Genomic DNA, 27,529 nt, shown 5'->3' on the forward strand with positions numbered 1-27,529 from the left:
GTATGTATCTCGTTTTATGATTGGGTGAAAGTTTATATATAGATAAGGTTATCTTTGTATTAAAATGGTTGAGATTTAGATATTTAATACTGTTACTGTTCTGTTTTGTAAGTTACAAGTTATAAAATAAAATTTTTATTTAAAAAAAAGGAAAAGAAGAAGAAGAAGAAAGTAGCTTGTAGGAAATGGTTTTGATCCAATCGGAAGTATTGTGTAGGGTCACAAAACACAGCTGTAGTTGGTTTTAACTTCTGTTTTCTTCCCACAGACTTTGTTGCCTCCAGCCTGGTTTGCCCCCCAGTAAAACCTCCATCCACACAACCACAAAAAAAACTTCCATGCCGGGTCCCTTATGATCCCAATGACTTCACTTCAGATGAGCTGGACCCTGCCTTTGAATGGACAAGGGAGCCCCCTCCAGCAAAGAAATGTAAGAAACCTGTAGGAAGGCTAAGAGCAGTTTTGTGGGGAGATCATGGGCTCCAGTATGTGACAATGAAATAACTGAAGTCCAATAGTTGTGGGAAAGGCAGCTAAGTAAAAGATTAAAGAAAAAGAGGATGTCTGAATTCTCTTGGCATAAATTGGCTACCTGTTTCTTCCTGGCAGGGCTCCAGTGCCTTTGAACAGTTGAATGACAGGAAGAAATTCAGCAGGCACAGCTTTTCCAATTGCCACATCTCCACGCAGGAGCAAAACAACAGAGTTTTGAAGCACACTAAAGAATAACAGATTTATTGTAGCATAAGTTTTCATGGACTTGAGCCCACTTTATCAAGGCATAAAGTGTTATTCGCAGTTTGCAGAAATATATTTATAAACGCGCATGGTATAGAGTGAGAGAAAATGGTAAACAGAAGGGCCAAGAGGCTGTGGAATGCAAGAATGTTGCATAAAAAGATTACAAAATGAACCCTTTTCTATCTCACAGCCTTTTGGCCCCACTGTTCACAGGTTTCTTTTTTTTTTACTTTACAGGTATGTGTATATCTTACTTCAATCTACTATGAAATGCAAGTATATCCTGTGAGATATCTGTGGAAACATCCACTGTATCCCTCTTGCTTTTCATGAATGTTTAGTACCTCTGTGTATAATCTTTTATTTTTATATACTATATGTGTGTGTGCACAGATATATCTCTGCCAAATGGGGATAACATTTCATGCATCAGAGAGGAAGAGGGCTCTAGTCCACAGTGCAGCTTTAAGCTTCCTAGCCCTTATGGTGCCTCCTTTGTTTTTGCAGAAACATACTAGCACAGTTGTCAGTCTCGAGAAAGCTGCTCCTGTTGAATTTGATTATAAACCGCTGTTAGAAGCACAGGATTCTTGGTAGAAGAAAAGGGTCCATTACAGCTAGGTGGAAGGAGATGACGAGGTTCAATGAAAAGCCTGAATCCTAGCCTTTTTCAGAGTGGCAGGCCTTGGCTGTGGAGGTAGGATTGCGGGGGAGCCCCTTTGAAAGGACTGACTTCGAAGTTAGAGAAGGAAGTGTAGAGAGTCGGGGTGCCTTCTGTGAGGGGGGAGAGTTGTGTGGGATCAGTTGCAATCAAGGTGGCTGAAAGCCTGGAGCCAATTACGGTAGGGGTGGCTGGATATGAATCAGGGCAAGAGTCATGTACCAGCAATAGGTCATTGTATCATCCAGCGGAGCTTGTTGGGTGTTTCAGTCTGCACAAGTAGAGATGGCTGTAGCTGATTCTTCACAGCTATCAAAGTTACAGTAACCTTGCTCTCCTTGCCCTCTGAATTGCCAAAGGTGGGTGTGTCCCTGGCGCCAGAGGTTCCAGAACAAGCTAAACTGTAAACGTGAGTCAGAAATGGTTTGGCTGGAAATGTTAAATCTTTGCTCAGCGCAAATAGGCTTTGCTATTCTGGCCAGTGTGTTTCCCCAATACTAAACTCTTATATCGCCTAGTGCCTTCCCGTATTCCAGATGGTGCTGAGGTGGCTCTCCTGCAAAGCATTCTGGGTCAGTTTCCTCTTGGGTTGCGGCTGGACAAGCTGGTGACCATGATGTGGAAGGAACACAAAGTCCATCTGTGGAAACTGAGCATGGAGCAAGGCTATAGGGACATCCAACGGTTCTTGGAGAAGGTGCCAGGAGTCAGAGTCAGCATAGCCAAGGGGGGGTCCCGCTACCTCGTGCAAATGGTTTGAGGTGAGTGTCACTCTCCCCTCCCCTGTCTCATATCCTCAAAGGAGTGCAGTGGGTCTCTTTGGCCTGGCCTTGTCAAGTTTTATTATTTGACACTGTTCTGGGCCGTTTCCACATGGCTTTCAGAAAACAGCATCTTCATGCGCGAAATCACACGAGAGGACGCTGTTATTGCGTGAAATCGTGCAAGAAGACGCTGTCTTCCGCGATAACAGCGTCTTCTTGCGCGATAACAGCATCTTCTTGCGTGATTTCGCGCGTGAAGATGCTGTTTTCCGAAAGAAGGTCAGCCGTGTGGAAACAGCCCTGGTCACTGGGGAGCTGCTGTCCCATTTCCCGATAGAGAAACCTCAAAAAAAATCTCAAGTCATCTGTAGGAAGAATTTGCTTATTTATTTTAGATTTTAGCCTACCTGATTCAGAAGGCTTCACGTGGGGAAGAATTACATTTTTAAAACAAAAAAAAAATAATAGAAAAATCAGCATTATAAATGTTTAAAAGCCCACCCAGTCCCCAGGGACTGAGAGCACCATTCCAAATATGTATGTCTTGTCCTGCTTCCGCACCCTCTTTCAGTTCTTGCAGCATCTGACGAAGAGAACTGTGATTCTCGAAAGCTTATGCTACAATAAAATTGGTTAGTCTTAAAGGTGCTACTGGACTATGTATTGTCGAAGGCTTTCACGGCCGGAGAACGATGGTTGTTGGGGGTTTTCCGGGCTGTATTGCCGTGGTCTTGGCATTGTAGTTCCTGACGTTTCGCCAGCAGCTGTGGCTGGCATCTTCAGAGGTGTAGCACCAAAAGACAGAGATCTCTCAGTCCAGTGCTACTGGACTCTTTTTGATTTTTGCTACTACAGACTAACACGGCTAACTCCTCTGGATCTATTCACTCCTTGTGCCCTCCATCTAGTTTCTCCCCACTGGTTCCTCCACCTGTTTTTCATGCACATTTCTCACTTTGAGTTACCCAGAAACTTGACTGTGTGCAGGCAGAGTTGTGTGCCGTTATTACAAAAACAGACATTGAAAAGTGCACATGTGATGCCTGGCCAAGCCCTGTGATACCAGAAAAGGCTTTAATAGGATTTCAAGTGAGTGGTGGCATAAGAAGAGCCCTACTAGATCAGACCAAAGGCCCATCGGCTCCAGCATCCTGTTTTAGGTAGGGAGCCATGTCACTCTACAGTCGAACAGCTGGTTTGGAGTCCAACAAGACCAACAAGATCTTCAGGGCCCTGTATCTGAAGAAGGGACCTTTGACTCTCGGAAGCTTATACCCTGAAAATCTTGTTGGTCTCTAAGGTGCTACTGGACTCAAATCCAGCATCTTTTTTCTAACAGAAGTCAGACAGATACTACCAGAAAGTACGTAAATAGCACATGAAGACAATGTTGTTTTTAATGTTGGGGGATTTTCAGACATCGTATTCCCCCACCTGTCATCTGCTGTAGTGCAATCTATGCTGTCACCTAATTTTTCTTCACGTGGAGGCCTGGCGTATAATAGTTGGTGTTACCCCCATGTGCAAGGTACAGGTGCAGAGCTTAGAAGGCCGTAAAAGGACGTCTCCTGCTTAGCATTGCATATGTGCCTTACACTTTGATTAGCAGAAACATAATAAATTGTCATGTATAAATATTACGCAAATGAAGCAAAGTTACCCCTTAAGAGGCAATGCCACTTTTTTTGGTGCAGAACAATACTTGTGAGAGAGACCGTTGCACTGAAGCTTTCTGGTGCTAGGAGATCCATGATCAGATCAACCTCCTTTCCCCTTGTATTTTTTCTCAGATCTGAATTGGTTCCCTGCGCATCTGCTATTTGCACGTTTAATATGTTGTGAAGATCCCATTGCAGATCTTCCAGCAATTTGCCTAGCCGATCTCTCCGTTGACCGTGAATATTAGGGATGGCTCTACCATGAGGCAGACTGGGAAGGCCAACTGATCAGGCAACAGCTTATATTGCTGTTAAAGAGCAGCAAACTGCATTTATTTGAATGTATATTCCTGCTGTGGTGGTGTGTGTATGTTTAGGGATGAGATCCCTTGACGTTCTCCAGCTCTGATGCCAGCATTTCTTGGGCTGGCCCTGTTGGATCTGTTTTGATAATTTATTAGAGGTGTTTGCCACATTATACAGAATAAGGTGTAAGGCCAAGGGCAATAGAATTTTGGATATACCAGTGCAGGCTGCAGTGGTGGAAGTACTTTCCCCTGTAGAAAACTAGCACCTCAGGAGAAAGTTTTTGCTCAGTATGTTCTCTCCCTGATGAATTAGTTTATTACATGCAGTGAGATATTTAATGGAAGGAGGGGTTAATTAAACACGTGCAGCCTAAAGTTGTACAGTCCAGTGTTCTGCAACTGCAATTTCTCTTCCTCATTCTATGTAATGCATAAACTGATCCTCTCTTCTGTTGAGGAAGTAACAGCCCTCCAACCTTTGAGGGTTTTCAAGAGAGACCACAGGTCAACAGAGTCCATGCTTTGTATGTGCAAGGTCCCAGGTTCAGTCCCTGGCATCTCTAGTTTTAAAAAGATTTTGGGAGCAGGAATGAAATACTGTTCTTTTTACAGAAAATGACTTGAGTGCAAAAAATAAGAACTTGGGCAGGCAAAGCAGCAGGTTTCAAGTTAGTGAAGAGGAAGAGTCATAAAATGTGTGAAAGGCAATAAATTGATTAAGCTCCATAGCAACAAGTCCAGTCAGTGTCTCTAATTACCCTTTAAAACACCAATAATTAGAGAGTAATTACTTAAGGCCATGACACCATCAACTGGTTAACATTCAGTTGCAGACAAAACAGGCGTAATTGTGATTGGTCAAACTTCAGTACTTGTAAACAGGAGGTCAGATGTGGCACTAAGAGGAGTCACACAGTTACAAAGGATAAGGTAGAAGAGCAGGATTCAGGTCCAGGAGCTCCTTAAAGACGGACTACATTTCCAGAGTATGAGCTTCCAACAGTCAAGGCTCCCTTCGTCAGGGAGGACACGAGGGTTGTATAATACGTAATCAGGACCTTGTAACACTGGGCTAGATGGGTCAATGGTCTGATCTGGAATAAGTCTGCATCATGTCTTTGAATCCTTGGTCCTCCAGTCTCTAAACAGCTGTCTTTTCTTCTACAGCTTGTCAGCAAAATCTTCGGCTCAGTTTCTCTGAACACGCGAGAAGTGACTCCACCCAAGGACTGCTTTGTGGGTTTTTTTCTGTCACAGCTATGAGACCTGTAAATAGGTTCTGGTTTAAAGAGGGCTCTATCTAGCGGTTGGCTTATTTCCAACAAGTCCCTCCCAAAAGGGGCTTGCTTTGGTGCCTCTTCCACTTTTCTTGGTTTGGACATTCTTGTATTGATGTGGCTACAGGAAACCGTGCCTCAGGGTTCCAACCTCTAGAGGGCACAACTGGCATGTCTTTGGTTTTTCCCCAAACAGTTTCTACCATATGGCAAACTCTTCTGTGTTAATAATAACGTAATACTTTATCCCTGATGTTAATAGCTAATGGAAGAGAGGATTAAAAAGGGCTTGGGAATAGATTCCCCAGTACTGAAGCATGCCAAGTGTTTGGTTTAACAGAGCGGGAAAGGAAAAGAGACAAATTGTGGAAGTCTGTATAACATTTCCTCGTGTTGTGTTGAATGCTTAGTTTTAGTTTGCGGCTTTCTGCTTCTTCCCAAAGGTCTACTGGCTATCACAAATAAAGGAGGGCAGAGGAAGGGATATTTTCCATTTCTGGTAATGCCCTTCCTGGCACTAGCCCCCACCCACCAAGATGCCCTCAAGACTTGTGCCAATGGGATGGATAGCTGAAATTATTGCAGTAGGTACAGCAACTGCAGGGTGAAGATGCTGCTGCATTTTTTTCCCTTGGGACAAAAATTATTTTGATTGCTGAGGAAATGAGATTCCCCTGTAGTGGAAGCAATTGCTTGAAGACGAGGCTTTCAGAATCGCCTGGACATCCTTTGCTGCTGCTGATCTGCTTTGAAAAAATAACGGCTGTTGTCTGGTGGAGCCCAGAATATTATTTCTTCAGTTCCAGATCTGGACCATTCTCATGTTGTCCTTAACAGATATTACACAGAGGGAAGCTTTAGTGGCCAGGCATTCCCCCCCCCCCCCTCCAAGTTATTACTGTGATAGATCTACTTTTGTTTAGTTACCTAGATTTTTCTCTCCCCTTTTGTAACTTGAATTTAAAAAACAACAACATGAAACTATTTTGTTTCCATTGTCTAATCCTATATTCCTTGAGTACATAATGGAGTGTTCCTTCCTCCGGTCTTAGAGCAAGTTACCTTCTCTTTCATCTGCCCTGGGTTTGTATTTCCCAATTCATATATGCCTGGGGAATGGAGTCCCTACCCTTATGAAACAGCAGGGCTGTGTCATATGCCAGCATCCCTTGCTTATATCTCAAATACTGTATTTTGATTGTGCAGAGAGAAGTCGACAGCATATCCTTGACCTGCAGTAGTTGTTTGTAAATTCAGTCACAGTTCTCCACAAATAGCCCCCATTTTTGCAAATAATTTAGGGCAGAGTGAAGGCTCCATCCTGCCTCCCCTATTTTCCTGCCAGTATGATCCATATACCGATTCTCAGTGCCTTAGCAGCTGTACCCAGAATGTGCAAGTTTTCAAGCTTACTGCTTGTTTCCAGTTCATCCTAGTATAAACCAGTCATGCTCCAATGTAGCTGCCCTAGAGGGAAGCTGTTCCGCTTCCCTTACTTGCTGCTTAAAATAAATCGCTTTAGAACAAGTTCCTTCCCCAGTATCAAGTAGCAACAATCTCGAATATCATCCAGCAGTTATTACTACAGTTCATGGGGCAGCAAAAGCCTCCTAGCATATCCCATTATAAACCAGCAACACCAAGTTACAATTCTTCTGATATTCTGTATCTTCGATCTCCAATAAGCCATTGTTCTTGGAGCAAATCTTACAGTTTGCATTCCAGGTTAGCCTCCCAAAAGATTCTCTGCCTCAGGATGGAGGGATTTCAGAACCGTAGCTGATGCCCATGGGAGGGCTTTCCCGAGTGCCCCCAAGCCCTGGGTACGCCTGCATGGGCAGTTGTACGATATAGCTGTCCTTGTAGTCTTCCTAGACCTGGGTAGCCAGGGGAAGGTGTCATGCGCCCATGTGCCAGGTACACAGGTATCCGTGGTTCATCTGGAGGGTGGCCAGCCCCTCTCTGTTTCATCAACTCCCTTGCTGGTGTATTCTGGTAAGCCCATTTCTGCAGGAAGGTAAAGATACAAATGTGGAATCAAGAGTTGTGTGTATGTGTTATACACCAGATAGCATATGGTATCGGCCCTGCAACTTGGAATAGCTTTTTTAAAAAACCCAATTTTTAAAAATTAAAGTCCTCATTGTTGAGAACAGGTGGGACAGAAAACGATTAAAGGTTGCAGGCTGGTACTTAAAGAGACTTTGAAAGAGCAATAGGTAAAAGATGATAGATGGTTAGGGACCATTTGTGTTCAATTAATTCCATTAAACCTCTGTTTCTAAATTGGAACAAAATAGCCATGAGCTTTCAAGCTCTTCTCCACAACCATCAAGACAAGAAGCCTGTTTATAAAAAATTTGGAAGTGTAGATTCTCTTCAGCCCATACCAGTTACACCTGCTGTACCAGGGCTGCCTTCTCTAAATCCGATTTTGGAATAATATATGAGGGCTCAGAGCAAGTGCAAAGTGCATTTTGCACCATTGCCTACTTATGCACATCTGGATTTAAGGGGCAGGGCTTATGGGTCAGCATGTTTGGCTTTCAGAAGTTCTTCGACCCAGTTCCTCTCTCTTTAGAAATCAAGGCTCTCTCTAGTTCTGACGTTTACGGACTTCGCGTTCCTGGATTCTATACAGGCAAGACTAGGTACAATAGAAGCAGGAGAAGAGAGTAAATTAGTGGTTCAAAGGAGAGGGAGCAGCAGGCTCTAGGATGTGGGGGTTAAAGGAATATGAAATTCAAAGACTGGAATAAGAGGAACAGCCCCTGGGCCATCTTTTTGTATTATTATTATTCCTGGCAGGGTTTCTGTGCCTTTAACTGTTCTGCTCCTGCCACAAAGGATTGGTGAGAAGAAAAGCCACGTCTGTTGAATGACTGCCTGCTGCACAATTGTTGAAGGTGCTAAAGGGAGAAAAATGAGGGAACAGCTCTGAGTGATAAGCAGTCTCAGCTACCAGAGTTCTTTGCCTGGTGTGGGTGTAGCCTTTATCAATATTGACTGAAGGTGATGGTTTACACTTGTTGGCCCAAGGTGGGAGCCAGACAAGAGAAGGAATGAGGCCTTTGACGGCCCAGTTTGTTAGGAAACTCCAGCTCAGAGGGAGGTGTTCCAACTGGGACAGGCCCAGTGCCTCTCTACACCTTCCTCTCCAGGGCTCATTGCTGGAACCTGCATTCCTGCTGTTTCCAGTGGTAATGCCAACCAGTCCCCCTCTGACAATGGGCCTCCATTTCTTAAGGCTGTATACCACTAGCAGGCTGGGCCCAAGACATTTTTGTACCTGAGGCGGAAAATCCAAACTGCAATCCTCTCCCCCACCACCTAATGATCATGCAGTATAATAATTCTACTTTCAGCCATTTTCAGGGCCGTTTTCACGTGTCTTACCTGCCGCCGGAACATCGCTCAAAACACCCGGAAGACAGCGTCGTCTTGTGCAAAATCGCGCCAGGAAGACGCCATTTCATACAAAACTCCCAGATGATAGCGTCTTCCTGACACGATTTCTCACAAGAAGACACTGTCGTCTGAGTGTTTTATGTGATGTTCTGGTGGCAGGTAAGATGTGTGAAAATGGCCATGATCTCGGTAGTCTGGAGATCAGTTGTAATTCCAGGAGATCTTCAGGCCCCACCTGGAGGTTGGCAATTGCCTTACAGGCTGCTTTCTGTCATAGTCGCTCCCCCCTGCAATATGAGGATAATATTGGCTTACTTTACAGGATTGTTGTTAGGTTGCAAACCTGCGGAGGGGGGGCGAGTTTTCCAAGAACTGCAACTCATGCTACAGGGATCATTTCCCTCAGAGAAAATGACTGCTTTGGAGGGTGGGCTGTATAGCAGTATACCCTGCTGAGGTACCTTCCCTCTCCAACCTCCCCTCCCAGGATCTGCCCTCAAGTCTCCAGGAATTTTCCAACTGGGAATTGGTTGCTGTAAAGAGTAGAACAGGTCAGGATAACAAGTTGGATAATGTGGTAAATTTCCACTAATGGAAGGGGGGAGGGGAAACAATTTCCCACTGATCTCCCCACCCCCATGCTTGCTGCAGATTTCTGATGTTCCTTTCAGGTTGGGGTCCCCTAATCCCAGAAGCAGCATTTTGAGCATTATTTCAGGTTGCGACAGGAAGGGGGGAGGTGAGGAGGATGTCTCATGCACGGAGATTTACTACAGCATCCAGACCAACGTATAGGAAGCGCTTTGAACATTTGAAAGCTTTATATGAATGTTAAGCATTTTTATATTTCATCTCAGGTGTAGGCTTACAAGATAGCCTTGGGGAAGAGATAATCTCATTTGCTACTCTCTAAACCTATAGTTTAGAAATTAAGATATCAATGTAAGAATTAAACAACTGGTGAATGGAGTCAAGTGTAACCTCAGGGATGTTCTGCCTACGTGAAAATGGTTTTATGCTGGAGGATTAAATAGTGAACCATATTTCAAAATTTCCACCCCTAGTTTGCTTCTTGAATTCACAGAGATTGAAGCTCCATTCCTTCTACTGTAATTGAGGAAAATGGGAAAGAAAAATGTTGGTTCCTGTAATCACTGGAGTTTATGGGAAAAGAAAAGGTTTTTATTCCCACAATAATCAGTATGTCTGAGGTCTCAAAACTGGCACGGATAGAAATTTGGCCTTTGTAGCAGCTGGAGTATGTGCAAGCGAAAGCTGAGTGCTGTTTCCTATAACATCTGGAATTTATGGAGTTTTTTTCCCTAAAAGCAACTGGAATTCATAAGGAAAATATTATTTGAGTCTCTGACCAGAATGTACAAGGATACAAAAATCACAGTTCCTTTCACAGCCTAGATTTATAGAAAGGCAAAATTTGGCCACTTTCAAACCAAGATTAGAAAATATTGAAATTTTGGTTCCTATGGAAACCTAAATAAAGGAATTTCGATTTCCAGGGGAGTCAGAGTTTAAGCTGCACAGGAAGGTGAATTTGTTGAAAATGGAATAGGTTTGTCTTATGAAAAGAAATATGAGGGGTGGGGGGGAGAATCAAATTTCTCTCTGGAAATTACACATACTTCTCGGCTGAATATAATTCCAGAGGAGGAGTTCTGTATGGCAACTCAGAGTGAAATTGATGAGGGCAGAGCTAGACGTTAACCTTGGCAAAAATATGTTTGCCAGGTAACAGACTTGTGGGGATGGGATTTGCGGGGGAACAATTATGTCGATAAGGAAGGTAGCCCATCTTACATTCACGGATTGTCCCCCTACCACAGTTTTTCTTCCTGGCCCTGCTTGTTTCCAATCTCAAAATGCTGCTAGGGAAAAGCTGGTGGGGATTATTGTACAGGGGAATCAGCAAGTGAGGTAGAGTTATGAGGATCCCCATTCCCTACCCACTGATTCTCAGAGACTGGGCACCTTGGCTGTTTATACACAAAGCTCCTTCCTGGCAGATGGACTCTAAAAGGAAAACTTAAAAGGCCATTGATTTGTTAAAAGTGGTAAAAGTCATGGAAGGAGGAGAAAAACATAGGTTTGCTATGACAGCCTAAAATGGGAGCGCTGAGAAAGAAGAGCCCGAGTTCAGAAGGAAAGTGGGCTGAAGTGAGTTGAAGCCTTTCTTTTCTTTCTGATTCCTTCTCCCTTTTCAGCTGGCTTCAGTGCTTTCTTGACCAGTTGGCTTGGGAGTGTCCTAGTCTGGCTCTTCCATGTGGCAAGCTCGGGCCCTTGATGGGACTAGCACTGCTCAGCTGCTCGAAAGACAGAGTTAGAGGTACTTACTCAAGTCAGTCTGCTCTTGAGTAGGCACACCAGTTTACCATTTCAGATGGTAGGTTGGGACACTTATGTGGGAGTAAGTGTGCCAGCCTGTTTCAAATACCCTGCTTGAAGGGGCAATGTCTTTTGCAAGGCCTACTCAGCCACAGAGGAACTGTGTGGAGAAGGCAGTACAGTTGCCCCTGGTGGCTGTGGTGGGAAGTGCTGTCGAGTCACAGCCAACTTATGGTGACCCTTTGCCATGGTTTTCAAGTTAAGAGATGTTCAGAGGCGGTTTGCCATTGCCTGCCTCTGCATAGTGACCCTGGACTTCCTTGGTAGTCTCTCATCCAGGTTCTAACCAGGGCTGACCCTGCTTAGCAGCTGAAAGATAACAAGATTGGGCTAGCCTGAGCCATCCAGGTCAGGACACTGTTGCCTCTACAGAAACACAACTGGAAAGTTGTGCCCTAAACAAGGACGTCATCCATTAACGGGGGCGGGTAGCACTGCTTGCTTCAGCTGTGGCCTCTGATATATCAAGGGGGAAACTGCCTGAGAAAGAAGGCATGAAGACTGGAAGGCAAGGACTCTTCTTAGGTATGGAACCCAGGCTGACTGGTGTACAGTGTGGGTGTAGAAATAGTGTAGTGTTTAATTTTTCAAATCACCCAACTTTCCTGGAATCTAATCCTCCTGTCATGGTAACTCTCAATCTTAAATGAAGATGGGTTGCCATTATTCAATGACAGAATAAAGGCACATCTGCTTGTGCTTAGAGCAGGGGTTCCCAACGTGGCACCATCTGTGCTTGCAAAGACCTTTCCTGGTACCCTTCAAGTGTTTTTAGGAAGTAGGCAGGGCCAGGTGGGGCTTCTGCCCAGCAAGGCTTCTGATTGGCCCCTGGAGATTTGGTTGGCTATGCAGATTAAACTTTTTAAAGAGAGATTCTGCCTGAAATATTGAAGAGTGACTGTGAGAGTTATGCATTCACTCCCTGATATTTTTTGGTTGGTTTTGCCTCCTGTGGCAGCCATTTTGTCATTGTGTCCACCACTGTGTTAGAAATGGTTTGAAGACGAATCCCTGATTATTCCTAATCCCTTAAATTAGACACTTGGATGTCTCTATTTTTAAAAATTATTTATCTTTTTAATTTTTATGCCACTGTTCCTCCACAGATTTTGGGGCTTTGTACATTTTGTTCTCACCTCTTTTTCACAAGCGTGTGAGGTAGACTAAAGTCTACTGAGCTTCAGGGCTGAGCAAGAATTTGAACCCAGGTCCAAGTATGGCAGGAGTCATGAGTCTGGGGCTCTCTGTGAGGGAGGGAATGCTGGGAACTGGACATGAGGAATGCTGGGAAACTGGACATAAGGAAATTTCTAGATTCACTCAATGGGTTGGGAAGGATGGGTGCTGCTTACCTTTGCTTCTTCAGATGACTCTATCCCATTATGTCCAAATCCTGTGCTGGATCCGGAGAGTTGGCTGAAGCGACTAAGGTCCCACAGTGACTTACTAGCACGGGCACCTGTGGTTTTGGCTACTGAGAGCCGGGACCGCTGTACATTGCGGAAAATATCACTGAGAGCGCTGTGCCGTTCTTGGCATCCCTGTGGGGCTCTCCCAGATAGATCCATGCCATGCCATGCTCCCAAACGGTTTCGGATTGAAACCTCAGGCACTGGAGTAGGTAGCGCAGGGTCTTCTGCAGTAGCAGGTGAGGCTAATACCAGTTCCCACTCACCAGCACGACTCTTGGCGACAGGCTGTGGTGCCACAGAGCGCCTCTCTGCAATGCGGTTGGAAGACAGTTGTACCCCATCCAAGATACTGATGTATGGAGCAGGTTCTGGTCCATTAGTAGTAGGTAGTGAAAGAGTAGGAACAACCTGGGGCTTAGGTGGTACCTCCAGGCCCAGCAAGGAACAGGAGGCAGCATACAAGGTCCGAAATTCCCGGTCAAATGCTTCTGTCACCTCCCCTGTAAGCCGAGTGACCAGGTGGCGGTTCAGACGTGCATCGGTCCATGTGAAGCTATTGAGAAGGGAGAACAGGAGTTTAACCATGGATCCCATATGCTTTGGTTTCTCAGATTTTTAACAATAAAAGTCACTTTTTTGTCTGAACATAGAACTTGCTTTTCGAAAAAGGAAAACCAAAAAGTGAAAGGGTAGGGTGGAAAAATTCTGAAAAATACAAGCTCTGTTCACCAAGGATATTGCAGGGCTTTCACCTTAGGAAGAGCACACTTTATCAGTTATATATTAGTTTAATTCTCATGGCTCATCCTAAAGAATTCTGGGAATTATTGTTTAGGATGCTGAGAATTCCCACCCTTGCCTGCGGAATTATAGTTCCCAAGGTCCCTAGGAGAGAGTTAATAACATTTCCCCCAGTTTGCAGTATAGACGGAACTTTGGTTTTTGACAAGCAGTGGCTCATTCTTCTACTGTGCCAGGAAATGAACAAGTCAACGGGGAAACGGAAGAGATGAGGCTGTTTGAGAGCACAGCAGGGTTTAAATTCCCCACAGGAGGGGCCCTCATTCAGTAATTATTTTAACATGCCCCATGCAACCACCTGGAAATGTAAGGAACTGAGGAAACCGTAATTGTTGCCTGCCTGAATTCAACAGATGGCTGCATTTGTTCCACATTTGTTTATAACCATTATGGTGCATACTAGGGTTGCCAGCCTCCAGGTAGTGGTTGGGGATCTCCCGGAATTACAACTGGTCTCCAGGCCACAGAGATCAGTTCGCCTGGAGAAAATGGCTACTTTGGGGGGTGGACTCTATGGAATTATGCCATGCCAAGGTCTTTTCCCTCCTCAAACCCCACTCGCCAGGTTTCTCCAGGTTTCACCCTCCAGATCTCCAGGAATTTCCCATTCAGCCATGATGCTAACTTGAGCGGAAGGAAAAAAGAAAACCGAAGCCTCAAAATGAAAAGCATACAATGAGCACACAATGAAGCCACAGAAACAGAAATATATCAAAAGTGTGAATATAATAAATATCACAATTGGTGTATATTAATTAAACGTCAAATTGTATATACATAAACTACAACCATGCCAATAAATACAAGTCCAGTGAACACCAAGGTGCTCACAGGCACCAAAAGGGGTAATACCAATATAAAAGTCACGCAGGCACTTCCTCACAAGTAAACCAAAAAATACAATGACAGAAACAGTATCAGGGTGTACACAGGCACTCACATAAATAAGAGACAGTAAGGGTGGTTGGAAGGAAACCACCCAAAAACAGAAGCGGCTATAACGTCCAAAAGTAAGCGCAGTATGAAGAATGCAGAGGATGATGGAAATCAGATGTCCGACGTGCAGTCAGACTTCATATGCCACGCCTACGGGATTTGCCAGCATATAAAATCTCAACCCGTTTTGTGATTACTTCACTTCTTCAACAGGCACATATTTCTTGTATACAATGTTGCAACCAAACAAATCTCAAAAGTCTGCCTCAATGAAAACGCTCATAATGGTTTTAATGCGGTCCACCCTTACTGTCTCTTATTTATGTGCTCATTGTGCACTCATTGTATGCTTTTCATTTTGAAGCTTCGGTTTTCTTTTTTCCTTCCGCTTGCGTTTGCACCGGGGCTGCCACTCCTTTGTTTCCGCTATGATGCTAACTTGGACAGGTCACTATTCTCTTAGCCCAACCTACCTCAGAGTTTTGTTGTGTGAATAAGGAGTGTGTATGGGAGGACTATTTATTTCTGAATTCTTTGGAGAAAGAGCGATGTAAAAATACAATCAATAAATAATCTCTGTCCAAGTGAACCCACTTAGGATAGGATAGGAAGGTATTAGAATCACCCATGATAACTAGATTAAGCAATAGCCTAACTGTTCCTGGATAACACTGACACCCAATGCGGTGTGGTGGTTAGAGTACTGGCCTAGCATCTGTTTGAGTCAGGTTCAAATCCCAATCTGCCACGGAGGCTTTCTGGGTGACCTTGGGCCAGTCATACTCTCGCAGCACAACCCACCGGTTGTGTGGATAAAATAGAGGGCAGTAATGATGTAAGCTGCTTTGAGTTCCCACTGGGGAGAAAAGCAGGATATAAATGAAGTAAATAAATAACTCTACAAATTCCATCATTCTAAAAAAGCCCAGTACATAGAAATCTAGATGTCAGAGAGACACATATAAGATCTTATTTTGCCTGTCATGCTATTTTTCTAAAGGTTGGATTTTTCCTCAAAAAGGAATCTTCAAATATGTAGTTGCACCTCCATATGCTATCTGAAGTGAAAGATTCTATGAAGAGGCAATCATGCAATGAGCCTTGGCTGAAATCTTCCTGCACCGTCCCACACTTTGTCCATGAAGTTTTTAATATGATTCTGCCAACAACCCCGCAAAATAGGCAAGCTTAGTGGAGAGATGGAGGCTCCCCAAAGTCACCCTGGCTGAATGAGGACTTGATGTGGGTTTCCCACATCCAGACCTAATACTCTAGGTTGGGTGTCTGGCACCCAACCCTGAAACTTTAACAAGATAATTAGCGGGAAGGCAATGGGGAGAGAGAGGATTAACTAAAGTAGTCACTTCTGGAAATAATTTATCCACCCCATTGTTAACTTGTCCCTGCAATGGGAAGTTTGTACCTCTCTTGAGTCTTGTAATTTCATCTCTTTCCTACATATTCTCAGTGTTTCTCTAAAGGTTATTTTCTTGTGTTTTCTTTTAATGCTGCTTCAAATCTTGGTCCACTTTTCTTTTAAGGCAGCAGTATGGACTAGATGTACACAGACTTCCTAGGAGGAAAAGTAATTTTTCCTTGGCATTGGTCCATTTTGTTAGAAGGAATGGAAGAGGGATTTTCTCTTTAAAATAAGGAAAAGTTCTCAGGAAATAAGCAAGTAACCGACTGTTTTTATTTGATGTAGTGGTTAAAAGAGCGGCAGGACTCTGATCTTGAGAACCAGGTTGATTCTTCACTCCTCCACTTGAAGCCAGCTGGGTGACCTTGGGCCAGTCACAGCTCTCTCAGAGCTCTCTCAGCCCCAGCCCCCCCTCACAGGGTGATTGTCATGAGGATAATAACAACACACTTTGTAAACCGCTCTGAGTGGGGCATTGAATTGTCCTGAAGGGCAGTATATAAATTGAATGTTATGATGTTATTTATTTTAAATATTTGTCATCTGCTCTCAAGCCATTAAGGTTCTTGAAGCAACTTAATAAAACTTTTAAAAATAAAACTAGAAAGTGGGAGGGGGCGTGGCTCAGTGGAAGAGCCTCTGCTTTGCATGCAGAGGGTCCCGGTTTCAACCCCCAAAGTCCGGGCAGTAGGTTATATTCAAGACATCTATCCTAGACCCTGGTCTGAGTAGACAAGACTACTGCCTTGATGGACTGATGGTCTGATTCCATATAAAGCAGCTTCATGTGTGTTCAAATTACAGCACACCAATAATATACATTTTAAAACATTTAAGCATACAAACACCAGTGAATGGATTTTAGAACAAACAAACAAAAACCCCATTGCCAATCACTAAAATGGCTGGGGAAATATGTTTTAACATGCTGCCAAATTTTTAAAAGACTCCGTGCCAGGCTGGTGGCCATGGAAAGGGAAAGGTTTATATCATTGAGGTAAGCATGGAAACTTTCACAGCAAAAGGAGGAGGTTTCTGCTAAAAGAAGAGTCTGTTCTACCAGAGGAAACTAAGCTTGGGATAGAAGATGGCTGCCTGGAATGACAGCTACACCCCAGTGTGTCTGTATGGATCCAAGAATTCGATTACTCTCTAGTCACTGTGGATTGGCTCTCACAACATTTCATTGAAAGCAGAGCCTTCCTCCAACTCAAGATGGCTGGAGATTTGGAGTGGAGGCTGGGGAGGGGAAAGCTTGGGAAAGGGAAGTATATTATACCCAAGAGGGCATAATGCCACAGAGCCCACCCTCCAAAACAGCCATTTTCTCCAGTTGTCGTGCCGAGAGATCTCCAGGCCTCACCTGGAGGCTGGCAACTGTCCAGCCTTCCCTTCCAGCAGTACCTTTCTATCTTTGTAAAGGGCTGCCAGGCAACAGCAGCGGTGTAATACCTTTGTATGAGAACTAACAAAATTGCACTGAACGAGCATTCATTTGCTTAGTATTCTTCATTAGACTGGATGCTCCCCCTCCCCCGGAACACAGTATGACCTCACATTTGGGGAGGAGGCTTCTATACAACATCAAACTCATTTGGGGCATGACTTGTGGGGTTCCTTGGGCTTTTGCCTTTACATTGGATCAAAAGACAACCTTCTTTGATCCCGTTCAAAGGAATAAATATGAGCAGGGTGTCCACATGGATGCTTGGCCCACAGCTCAGCTGGGAAAGGGATTTGCCTTGTGGGCTTTTGGCGGGGGGAGGGCTGGCCCAACTATAATTCCATTTATGCTTCTGCTCAGAAGGAAGAGGCAAGGACAGCAGCAAGCAGCATAGGGACAAGGTGTATCCCTACTTGCTGCCACCACCTTGCTGCTGCTTCTGCGGGGGGTGGGGGGAGTGCCATTTTGCTCCCCTGCCTCACTTCGAAAGAAGCTTTAGGTTGCTTTCATACAGAGGTTTATCTTTCAAAGTGGCTCAGGGTTTTTTAAGGATTAGATGATGCTGGATACAAAACACTTCAAAACACCACAGCGGCTAGCAAGATGGGGGAAAAAAACCCAGCCACTTTGTCTTTGAAAATATAAACTGCCACCAGTTAATCACAGCCCACCAGTGCACTAGCTGGAGTACAGGGAGCTCTTGCAGCTAGGTAGAGAACAGCAAAAAAAAAAAAAAAAAAACAACCACCAAGGTGGTTCTTATATGAAGAAATTGGAATTATCATCTTTTGGTAATGTGCAATGTTAAGGAGTTGATCGATGCCAAATTGTGTAGCATTACCTACACAACTGGAGGTAACATAGATTTGCAAGTAATGGGTTGCTCTCCTGTCATGTGATGCTCCATGTTTACTTAAGTATTTTCCTCATGAGGACAGTCTTGTGTGTTTTCTCTTTATGGCTGCTGATACACTGCAGTGGCAACGGGGCTTCCACATGGCTGGTTTCCCCACAGTTTTCCTGCCCCAAGTCTCTTGGCAGTATCTATCTCCCCACTCCTCTGTGTGCCACTGGGAATTTTTCAGGTTGGTTTTTTTTTTTACAATTTGGCAATTAAATATCGTGATATTGTTATGACATTATAATAACCAGTGTATTAGTGTTTATGAATTTCCAGCTTTACTGTTTTTAAAAAGTTAAGTAAGGAGATATAAGGTGAAAGGCATATCTCTGTAAAGAAAAGGGCTAGAGACTTCCTTTTTTTACAAAAAAACGAAAGCTGGAAATTCGGATATCATGATACACAGATTGTTGTAATGATATTCAACTGCTGCTTTAAAAAAAAATGGGAAAAGCCTTGGTGATGCAGGGGAAATGGCTGCCATGGGGACAGAGGTAGAGAAAATGGCTACCGTGTAGGTGGGTCTGGGAAAATCTGACACTATGCTGAAACGCTGTTCACTTCAACAGACTGATTTACTAGAAAGGTACCAAGGTATACTTGCTGAGCAAATTATGTTGGTTGTATAATGATGATGGTTGTGTTAATAATATTTTTGTGCCTTTTTTAGTAGGTAAAAAAAAATTCTAATATATTTTATGTAGGGCTGGAGGTAAATTTTGTTCCAGAAGAAGACATTCTTATGCTCCTAGAGGGAAATCTGATGAATTAGATCTACAAACATGTCAGTAGAGGCTTGAATGATTATGCAGGCAAAGTAGAATCCTTTTGAATGGTTACAATTTCCTTCAAGTACATTCAATTAGAAGATTGTTTTGGGGGGAGGGATGGTGGTTTAGGCCTCACATCTAAAGCCAGTTCAAGAATTAAATGTTTCTGTGCTTATGCAACAGAAAAAAAACCTTCTCCTGAATTGGGTCAGATGTCCAATATGACCTTCAATCTCATAGCTTCCCTACCAGGTACTAGCAGAATGATTACAGATACACATTGATATGTCTCCTGAGACTTCTCTCTGCTCCAAAATCTCATGTTTTTAAAGAAGCAGGAGACCTTCCTCACCTAGTGAGTTGCATAAAACTCATTCAGACCCTTATTGATTTCAGATTTCATGCCATGAGGCTCAAAGAGCAGCTCTCAGCCCAGAGAGGAGTAAATGCGCAGCTGGTAAGACAGAGGAGAGACCCACAGAGAAAATGCTGGGAGGCAGAGATTTGGAATGATTGGGGGACTGTATGAATCATTGCATCGAAAATCACTAAGGAGAAATTGTGCCCGAACTTGGGAGACTGCAGAGGTGGCATTGTTCCACACAGCAATCTGCTGTAGCCTCCTCAGGGAACAAACTGTGATGTCTTAATGGACCACAGAGGCCCAGCCATAAACATGGAATCTACATGTTCTGGACGAATCATTCTGTGAATTAGAATTACTGGGGAATTTGGGGGGGGGGAATCTAAACAAATGCTACAGACATTTTTGTTAATAATTCATATAAGGCAGCCAAGACATGCAGTTCTTCTTCACTCGATGCAGCCGTTTCTGGAATATACCATCACACCATAGACACAAGGATTTAGCTTTTTTAAAAAGGAGTCTTTATTGCTTGAGGTTCACAGGAGACTTAGCAGGATCATGCCTGTGAAGAGAAGTTGGAGAAAAAGGGATGGAGCTGTTATGGCCTGAGCTGTATTGCACATGTCTCCCTGACAGCAGTTGGTGACCAAGCTGTAGGTGACTCCCATATAGGAGACAGGTTGCTCCTTGCCACAGTTGATGGCACGCGTGCAACCTTTATTTTTGATCAGTGAGACACCCATGGCAGCTCCTTGGCCCTCAAAGCAATCTTCATCATCTCCACAAACCATTTTGGTGCTGGGACACCTTGCTGAGGCAGTGATTTCACAAAAGTAGCATTCTTTAGAGAAGATGGGGGGCAACATGCCAGTCAGAAGGCAGAAGATGCTGAAGAAGCGAGGATGTTTCATCTCTTGGTTAAGATAATATGGAAAGATGCCTGGTTTCTTCCTTGAGTCTCCACAGATCAGTGGTGTGGAAATTTAGGGGTTTGTGAAATCCTTTTAAATCCCCTCTTCCAGCTGATCGTGCATGTATATAATTTCCACAGACCTTCTATGTATTTGACTTCTATTTTGTAGCTTGTGAGACTTCAGAAACAAATGAACGGCTTTGTTTTTCAAATCCAGATCTTTACAAAATGGATTTTCTTAGGTTCCTTATCACAGAGAGCTTGTTTTCAGCTGGTGATTATAGATTTCCTTAACTTCAGAACTGTACTTTTTAGTATATTGGATCCAAGCTTCTTGATCCTCCAGAGGAAGCCTGTAACGGGGGAATTTATGTTCCCCTTAACTCTGTTTTCAGAACCAAGTTGTGGCAATTGACTTTGACTTGGTTTCCTTAGTCACAGAATCAGCTTTCTTCATTTACTTCCCCCAAGATCTATAGGAACTTCAACCAGATTGAGGGTGCTTGACTTGAGACCTGAGCCAGAATATCTGCTTAATCTGTGCTTCCAAAGAAGTAGCTTTTCCAGAAGCAAATTACTGCGCCAATTTTAGGCCCTTTAGTTCCAGAAACGTGGGACCTAGCTGTTGGATTCAAAGCTGAAATGTCTTCCAAACTAGCTGGACTTCAGTGGAGATATTTTAATGCACAGGAGCTTCAGAACAAAAATATTGCTTGATCTACATGGACTATTCACAAAGCCAACATGAACTCGTTTCCTTTAGCTTCAGTATCTTCAGACTAGAGTGATAAAACGTGGTTGATTCAGTATGCAGTGTTCTAAAACCAGATTGCAACTCTTGGATTTGGGCCCTTTTGTCCCAGTAGTTTCAGAAGAAAGTGTGTTGGCCTGGTGAGCAATCTCCAGTCTTGCAACTCTAACCCACTCCAGGGATATACAGTGATCCTCCAGTGTTAGCCCAGTGGAATTTGCTGTGGCTTGAGCAATGTCATCACAATGAGTGCCAAAAGTTCATTGGTGGATTCTATCTGGGACTTCCAGTTTAAGTCTCCTGATATCATAGGTTGTTGTGACATCACCTTTATGATGTCACAGAAGGAATACAACAAATACTGAGGTGATATACATAGAAATAGATTTTAGAGTCTTGTGGTTGGAAGTGAGATACTGGGACTACCAGATTCTCAAGGGAAATTAGGTTCAAGCTTGGTTCAAGGGAAAGAGTAATCATAACTTTGAGCAAAGTAAGGGAACTAGGAAGTAAATCAGAGTCTCCAGTAATATAAAGGGGATTTATAGCATGATTGTTACACTCTCTTTAAACTGGTTAGGGATGCTGATATGTCTTGAATCTGATTAACAAGGAGTCTTGTAAAATTTTATTTATTTATATCCTATCAAAGAGTTCAGGGCAAAATACATCCCCCTTTCCCATTTTATCTTCACAACAATCCTAAGACTTTGGTGAGACTTGAGAGAGAGTGCTTGATCCAAGGTCACCACCCAATGAGCTTCATGATAGCTTGGGGACTTCAACTCCAGGTATTTCTGGTTGCATTGAACGAAACATTTGTCCCATCACTCCATAAAACAAAGAATCCATTAAAAAGGAATGAGTGAGGCTTGAAAAGAAGATGGTTGGAGGCAACTTTTTTTAACCGAAGACTTGTACTGCCGTCTAGTGCAGGAAGTTGCTCCATTATAGGCATAGGAGCTCGATCTCATATAAGGCTGCTGCCTTTTTGTAATGGACAGGGTCTCCTTTCATTGAACATCTACATGATGGGTAGACCGTGAATGGATGTAGCATTCGCCAACACGATGCTATAAAAAAAAAGGATCACTTGTTGCATTCCTGCTTGTCACGCAACTGGTGAAAGGACTCTGCCTGGACCAAAAGTGGTAACAGTGAGAGCAAGAAGATCAGGAATGGAGTCCCATAGCATGGAAACGGAAAGAGATGCAGTTACACCAGGAAGAAAATGGGAGGCACGCAATTCTCCATGCCAGGTTTAGGATTTCAGGAGCTGTTGAGCAAGGTTTATCTAACTGGGTACCTTTAACCATGGACAGGACATGTGTGTAAGGTGCTGTCAAGTCAAGTCACAGCTAACTTGCGACAACCTCATAGTGTTTTCAAGGAAAGAGACGAACAGAAGTGATTTGACACTGACTGCCACTTCAAAGTGACCCGGGAACTTACTTAGTGGTTTCCCATCCAAGTACTAACCAGGGCCAACCCTGCTTAGCTTCTGACACCTAACAAGATCAGGATAGCCTGGACCATCCAGGTCAGGTACAGGATATGCAAACCAAGAATGTGCCCATACAGCACTGACCTATCCATGCACAAAGTGAGAATCGTAGGGCCTAAGCCTGCTGATTTTTGAAGTGTCTTTTTAGCAATGTGCCTTTAACAGCCATTTGCCTGACAGCAGTTCCGCATCACCTGCTAGTTCTTGCACATCAAAGCTGGGTTGTTCTTGTTTTCTGACCAGTTGGTAATCTGGGCAATATCCTGGCAAATGCCTGATCTTGCTGCCTTCTGGCCTACCTCTGTGCCTGTTGTATGAAGTGGAGCAGGCAAGAGCTCTCCTTACCTGTAGCTACCTGTGATCACTACGTCTCCATCAGCCAGTACAAATTTCTCTTTTAGCAATCCTGTGACCTGCTTCTGGAGTCTGGTTTGGAAGGTGCAACCCTGGATGACTCGGACTCTCAGCATCTGGAAAGGGGATGAAGGACACAGAAAAGGGCAACATCACATTTTCTAGTACATGCTCTGTGCAAAGGGGCAACTCTCTAACTACTTGGGTGATGAACTGATGCTCTTTGTTTGGAGGAAAGAGTCGTCTGTGAGTTCATTATTAAGATAGATGTCATTTCCCACAGTCATTCCTGATGCAGGTGTTTCATCAGGTGTTTTTAAAATCCCATATTCTTTCTTAGTTTAGGGAGGAACCTCACCCAATCAATAGATCATCAGGGTTGGGCTATAATATTGGCCCACAATGCTTACAATTTCTATATGCACCATCATCCTGTATCGTTGAATCAACTTGCACTCCTACTGCAAATGTAAAAATCCCTTCTGGATTCCCCATACTTCCAGCATAACTCTGAACCCCCCTGACATTCTAGTCAGTTTAATGGGGGTTTTTAAAAAAGCCAAATCTGACCAAGAGCCAATTTGGTGTAGTGGTTAAACTTAAGAGTGGCAGGACTCTAGAGAACCGGGTTTGATTCCCCACTTCTCCTTTTGAAGCCAGCTGGGTGACCTTGGGACAATCTCAGCTTCTCGAAGCTCTTTCAGCCCCACTCACCTCACAGAGTGATAATTCTGGGGATAATAATAACATTATTAAGTTGTCCTAGAGGGTGGTATATAAATTGAATGTTGTTGTTGTTGTTACAGAGCAGCAGTGGTAGGTTCCAAAAGATACAGTTTAGAAGTGGGTCTTGCTGTGTCATCTGGTATTGAATTAGGCTGATTCCGCACGGCTTACCTGAAGCCAGGACGTTGCGGAACATGCCGGCAAAAAAGCGAAAGATCGCATTTTCTCATGCGAGATTTGCGCGACATCGCACAAAACTCGTGCGAGAAAACACGATCTTTCGCATTTTTGCCGGCATGTTCCACAACATCCCGCAACATTCTGGCTTCAGGTAAGCTGTGTGGAATCAGCCTTGGTCTGTGTTATCTTCTTCTGCTTAATCTGCAATTTGCTTGTTTAAATGTCTATATAAGAGGAAAAGCATATCTCCATAACGAAAGGGGGCTAGGAACTTTTTTTAAAAAACAGAAAGCTGGGAATTCATAGGACCTGATACATTAATCGTTTTAGTGATATAACAATATTCAGCTGCTGATTCTTACAAAAAAAAAAGCCCTGAAGGCCTAAGAACCAAGCTACAAGTGACGCCTGACACAGGTTGGACACTTGTCAGCTTCCCTCAAGTTTTGATGGGAAATGTAGGCGTCCTGGTTTTACAGCTTGGCTCTCCATTACAGCTGCAAGACCAGGATGCCTACATTTCCCATCAAAACTTGAGGGAAGCTGACAAGTGTCCAACCTGTGTCATTCGTCACTTGTAGTTTGGCTCTTAGAGGAGGTATGGCTGGTGTTGAGGGACTGGTGCAAGGAAACCTGCCATGTAGAAGCCCTGTTGCCACTGCAGGTGCAGCAGTAATGGGAAACCTCACAAGCCTGGCCCCACGTCGAAACTACGTGGGTGAGAGTCAATCAAATTGACCCAGGGCTGAGCTGCAGCGGCCCCCAGGGCAGGGGCACATGCATAGAATGGAAGCCCTCCCCAAATTCACCTCTGTGTAGCGGACATTAAGGCACATTTTCTCAGCCATGATGAGGAAGGAGTCAAGATGCTGTCTGCTGAGGATGATGTAAACGGGGACTCGGCGCCTGACTGCAGCATCATACAGATCCGAAAGGATGTCAGGATCCGTGAAAACATCCATGACTATAGCAATTACCTAGAGAATACACAGTTTTGTGTGTGTGGATATATGGAGGCAAAGAATCTAGAACATTGCTCTTTAAATGAAATAAAAATAATCAAATAGAAAAGCCAGGTGCAATTATGCAAATCCAGTAAGAATGTGTACTTACATTTACCCGATTTGCATCTTGTATACTGACTGAGGAAATTTGTTTGGCTTTGGTACACTGACATTTTGGCTTTCTGGGTAAGCAAGCAAATTGACCCTCTCTTGAGCTGTGTGGTCTTTTTATTGCTGGGGGTGGGGGGAACAGATAAAGCTGTAACTTTGTTAGGAATCTAAGACGGCCTGCACTCTTGTTTTTGTACCACTGTCATACCAGTTCAACCAATATAATAATGACAAAAATACTACAGATCTCCAGTCCTCTCCTTTACAAAGAAAATTCTGGAGGAGGGGCAGTTTGAAAAAGAGAGTTTTGTTAAAAATTATCTAGAAATTTCCTGGCATTGGGGAGGCATACATCTTGCCCCGTTCTAGAGCTGTCAACCTCCAGATGGTGTGGCTGAAGTCCTAGAATTAGAACTGATTTCCAGGCAACAGAGATTGGTTCCCCTGGAGAAAACAGCTCCTGTGGGATGTGGATTCTGTGGCATTATACCTTGCTGAGGTCCCTTCCCTCCCCAAATCCTGCCCCCCCCAGGCTCCACCCCCCAAATCTCTGGGAATTTCCCAACTTGGAGCTGGCAACACTACCCCATTTACTAAACCTCTATCTTTAGTTTCACGACTGCTTATTTATGCTGGCTAAGAACATTCTATTTTTTTTTAAAACCCTACACATATCCTTGTCCATACCTTGTTGGCTTGCTGGAGACATCTGCGCACCACCTCCTTGATGTGTGGTGCTCTCTCTCCTGGTGGATGGGTGTAGACCTCAGCGCGGGTAATCCCTTTCCATGCCCCATTGTCTGGCCACCCCAGCTCCAGGTCTGGAGTGGGCTCATCTGATCGTCCAGGCCAATAGCTGAGACTCGATCCTTTATCCCCATGGTTCTGCCTCCCTGCTCCGCTTGATGGGAAATCCTGCGAGTTTTCTGCAGTTGTGGCCTCCTCCAGTTCTTGCTGTTCTCCGTCGGACAGAAAGGGACGCAGCTTTTCCTGCACAAGGCATTCTTTAAACGCATCCTTGCCCTTAGCGAGCAGGGCTTCAAGGGCCAGCCGCTGACCCTCAGAGTAATAAAATTCGGGATTCGATTCAGTTACTTTAGCATAAGGCTCTTCGCTCTCCAGGCAGTGGACCTGGGAGCCAGCCATGGCCTTTGAGAATGGGGCATAGAATTACAGTGAACTCACAGCTATACCTCTGTAACTAAAGCAGGAAATGGATCCACAGAAGACTTCTGCCCTGTTCAACCCTAAACAGCACACTTAAACCGTTCTCTAAAAATCTAATGCAGATTAGTGGAAACAAGTACTTTACTATTTTTTCTAACTCACTCTACATCCCTTTCCTAACCCTTCACTTCGAATCTGAGGATGTGGCACAGTTATCAGCTGGCTTGCTACTTCACCTTACACCCCAGCCCTTAAGTATAACCCTCGCTGTTGTCAGGTGAGCTCAGATCATCATCAACTACCTCAGACCCTCTTCTAAAACAGCATCCTGTTAGGGCACACTGAAGATCCTGATTCGTTCCTAACACAGAGATGAGATACAGTGCATGGCCTTTTTGAGGACTCCAGTAATCTCTGTTTCTTATATTCTGTTTCTTAATCCTAAACCAAGAGTATAGGAATCATACAGGTGTCTTGTTTTTTCCATCTGTACTGAAAGAGACCCCAAATCTCATTAATAAATCAGAGCCAGTGAGTCATCCTGTAATCTATGTACAAATTTGATTTTGAAACCACTATTCTACAACCAAAACCACAAAATCTACACCCAAGTGCATCAAACTGTGTCATCTGTAATCCTCCCAGAAAGATACGTTGTGGGGGAAACCACTCTCAGATATGAAAACAGATTTCCTAAGTGCTGAAGCTAATGGGCACATGGCCGATTTCTTGTTACTCCAACATTAACATTATCAGAATCATAACCTGGAACTGTTACAGCATCTTCTAAAAATCTGCTCAAAAGTCACACTCTTCCAGTTGACTGCCACAGTAATCTGTTTGGAGCTTTTCTTCTTGATGCAACTTTGCTTGAAACCTAAAGCAATTTTCAGTTTCTCCTTGTGCTATTGACTCTTGCATATGACTAACCTCTGGAATCTTTTATAGGAAATGAGATTAGAGAGGGCTAGACTGGCTGCTGGGCGGGATTCCTGGATCCACTATGAGGGAGTACTTTAGTAGGCTAAAATCAAAAGGGGTGGAACAAGGTGAGAAAAAGAAAGCTTGGGGGGGGGATAGTGGAGGTTAGGAAAGTCTCCTTGGTTCTGTCAGAGACAAAGTTGGGCCAAGCCAATATGATGTTGTTCTGCCAGGTGGTTTTTTCCCTCCAGTATCTCTTACCAATCTTTCTCTCCTCTTTTTCCAGCTTCTGTCGACAACCTGTTACACATCCACAAGGCCAAAAGATTTTCTCCAGTAGTCCATCCAGAACATCAATCTCTGTTTTCACTTTTCAGCAATTTTCCAGATACTTGTGGGAAATGGTTGCTGAAGACTGGAGTAGAAACATTCCAAAGTGAAGATTTCCGTCCAACTTCTTCCTGAAGACCAATCAATGGTTGATACAAGAATGTTTTCCAGCACCAGTTAAGAGCCAGAAATTATCCTCAGCTAATCAGGAATAGGATACCATTCAAGGATATTTGCTGTTTTCAGCAGACAACTGGACAGCATCTCTTACCCCACTCCCATTTCTGCCCCTCACACCCA

The 27,529-nt window shown here is 43.9% G+C and overlaps 2 protein-coding genes across 3 annotated transcripts; both read right to left on the minus strand.

The window, feature by feature from the left end:
* Positions 1 to 2,646: 2,646 nt before the first annotated feature.
* On the minus strand, positions 2,647 to 27,196 carry FAM83E (family with sequence similarity 83 member E). Of its 2 annotated transcripts, XM_054995544.1 has the most exons (5): positions 25,499 to 27,196; positions 24,506 to 24,673; positions 22,782 to 22,906; positions 12,570 to 13,182; positions 2,647 to 7,416 (listed from the first exon to the last, which is right to left on the minus strand). In XM_054995544.1, the coding sequence occupies exons 1-5, from the start codon at positions 25,955 to 25,957 to the stop codon at positions 7,177 to 7,179; spliced, it is 1,605 nt and encodes a 534-aa protein (XP_054851519.1). In that variant the 5' UTR covers positions 25,958 to 27,196; the 3' UTR covers positions 2,647 to 7,176. The 2 variants fall into 2 exon arrangements, with proteins under 2 accessions (XP_054851519.1, XP_054851520.1); XM_054995545.1 differs by lacking the exon at positions 24,506 to 24,673.
* On the minus strand, positions 19,805 to 20,179 carry SPACA4 (sperm acrosome associated 4). Its single transcript, XM_054992692.1, has one exon. It carries the CDS (start codon positions 20,177 to 20,179, stop codon positions 19,805 to 19,807), a length of 375 nt encoding a protein of 124 aa, XP_054848667.1.
* Positions 27,197 to 27,529: the final 333 nt, after the last annotated feature.

This window comes from Eublepharis macularius, chromosome 12 (genome assembly GCF_028583425.1).
Source record: "Eublepharis macularius isolate TG4126 chromosome 12, MPM_Emac_v1.0, whole genome shotgun sequence".
In the NCBI taxonomy this organism is placed as follows: domain Eukaryota; kingdom Metazoa; phylum Chordata; class Lepidosauria; order Squamata; family Eublepharidae; genus Eublepharis; species Eublepharis macularius.

Coding starts and splice junctions, on each gene's coding strand:
- SPACA4 (XM_054992692.1), bottom strand. CDS start 20,179: ATGAAACATCCTCGCTTCTTCAGCATCTTCTGCCTTCTGACTGGCATG.
- FAM83E (XM_054995544.1), bottom strand. CDS start 25,957: ATGGCTGGCTCCCAGGTCCACTGCCTGGAGAGCGAAGAGCCTTATGCT. Junction 13,183..22,781: donor GTGATCACAGGTAGCTACAG/GTAAGGAGAGCT, acceptor CCTTCTCAATAG/CTTCACATGGACCGATGCAC. Junction 7,417..12,569: donor AGTCATCTGAAGAAGCAAAG/GTAAGCAGCACC, acceptor ACCTTCCTGCAG/AAATGGGCTTACCAGAATAC.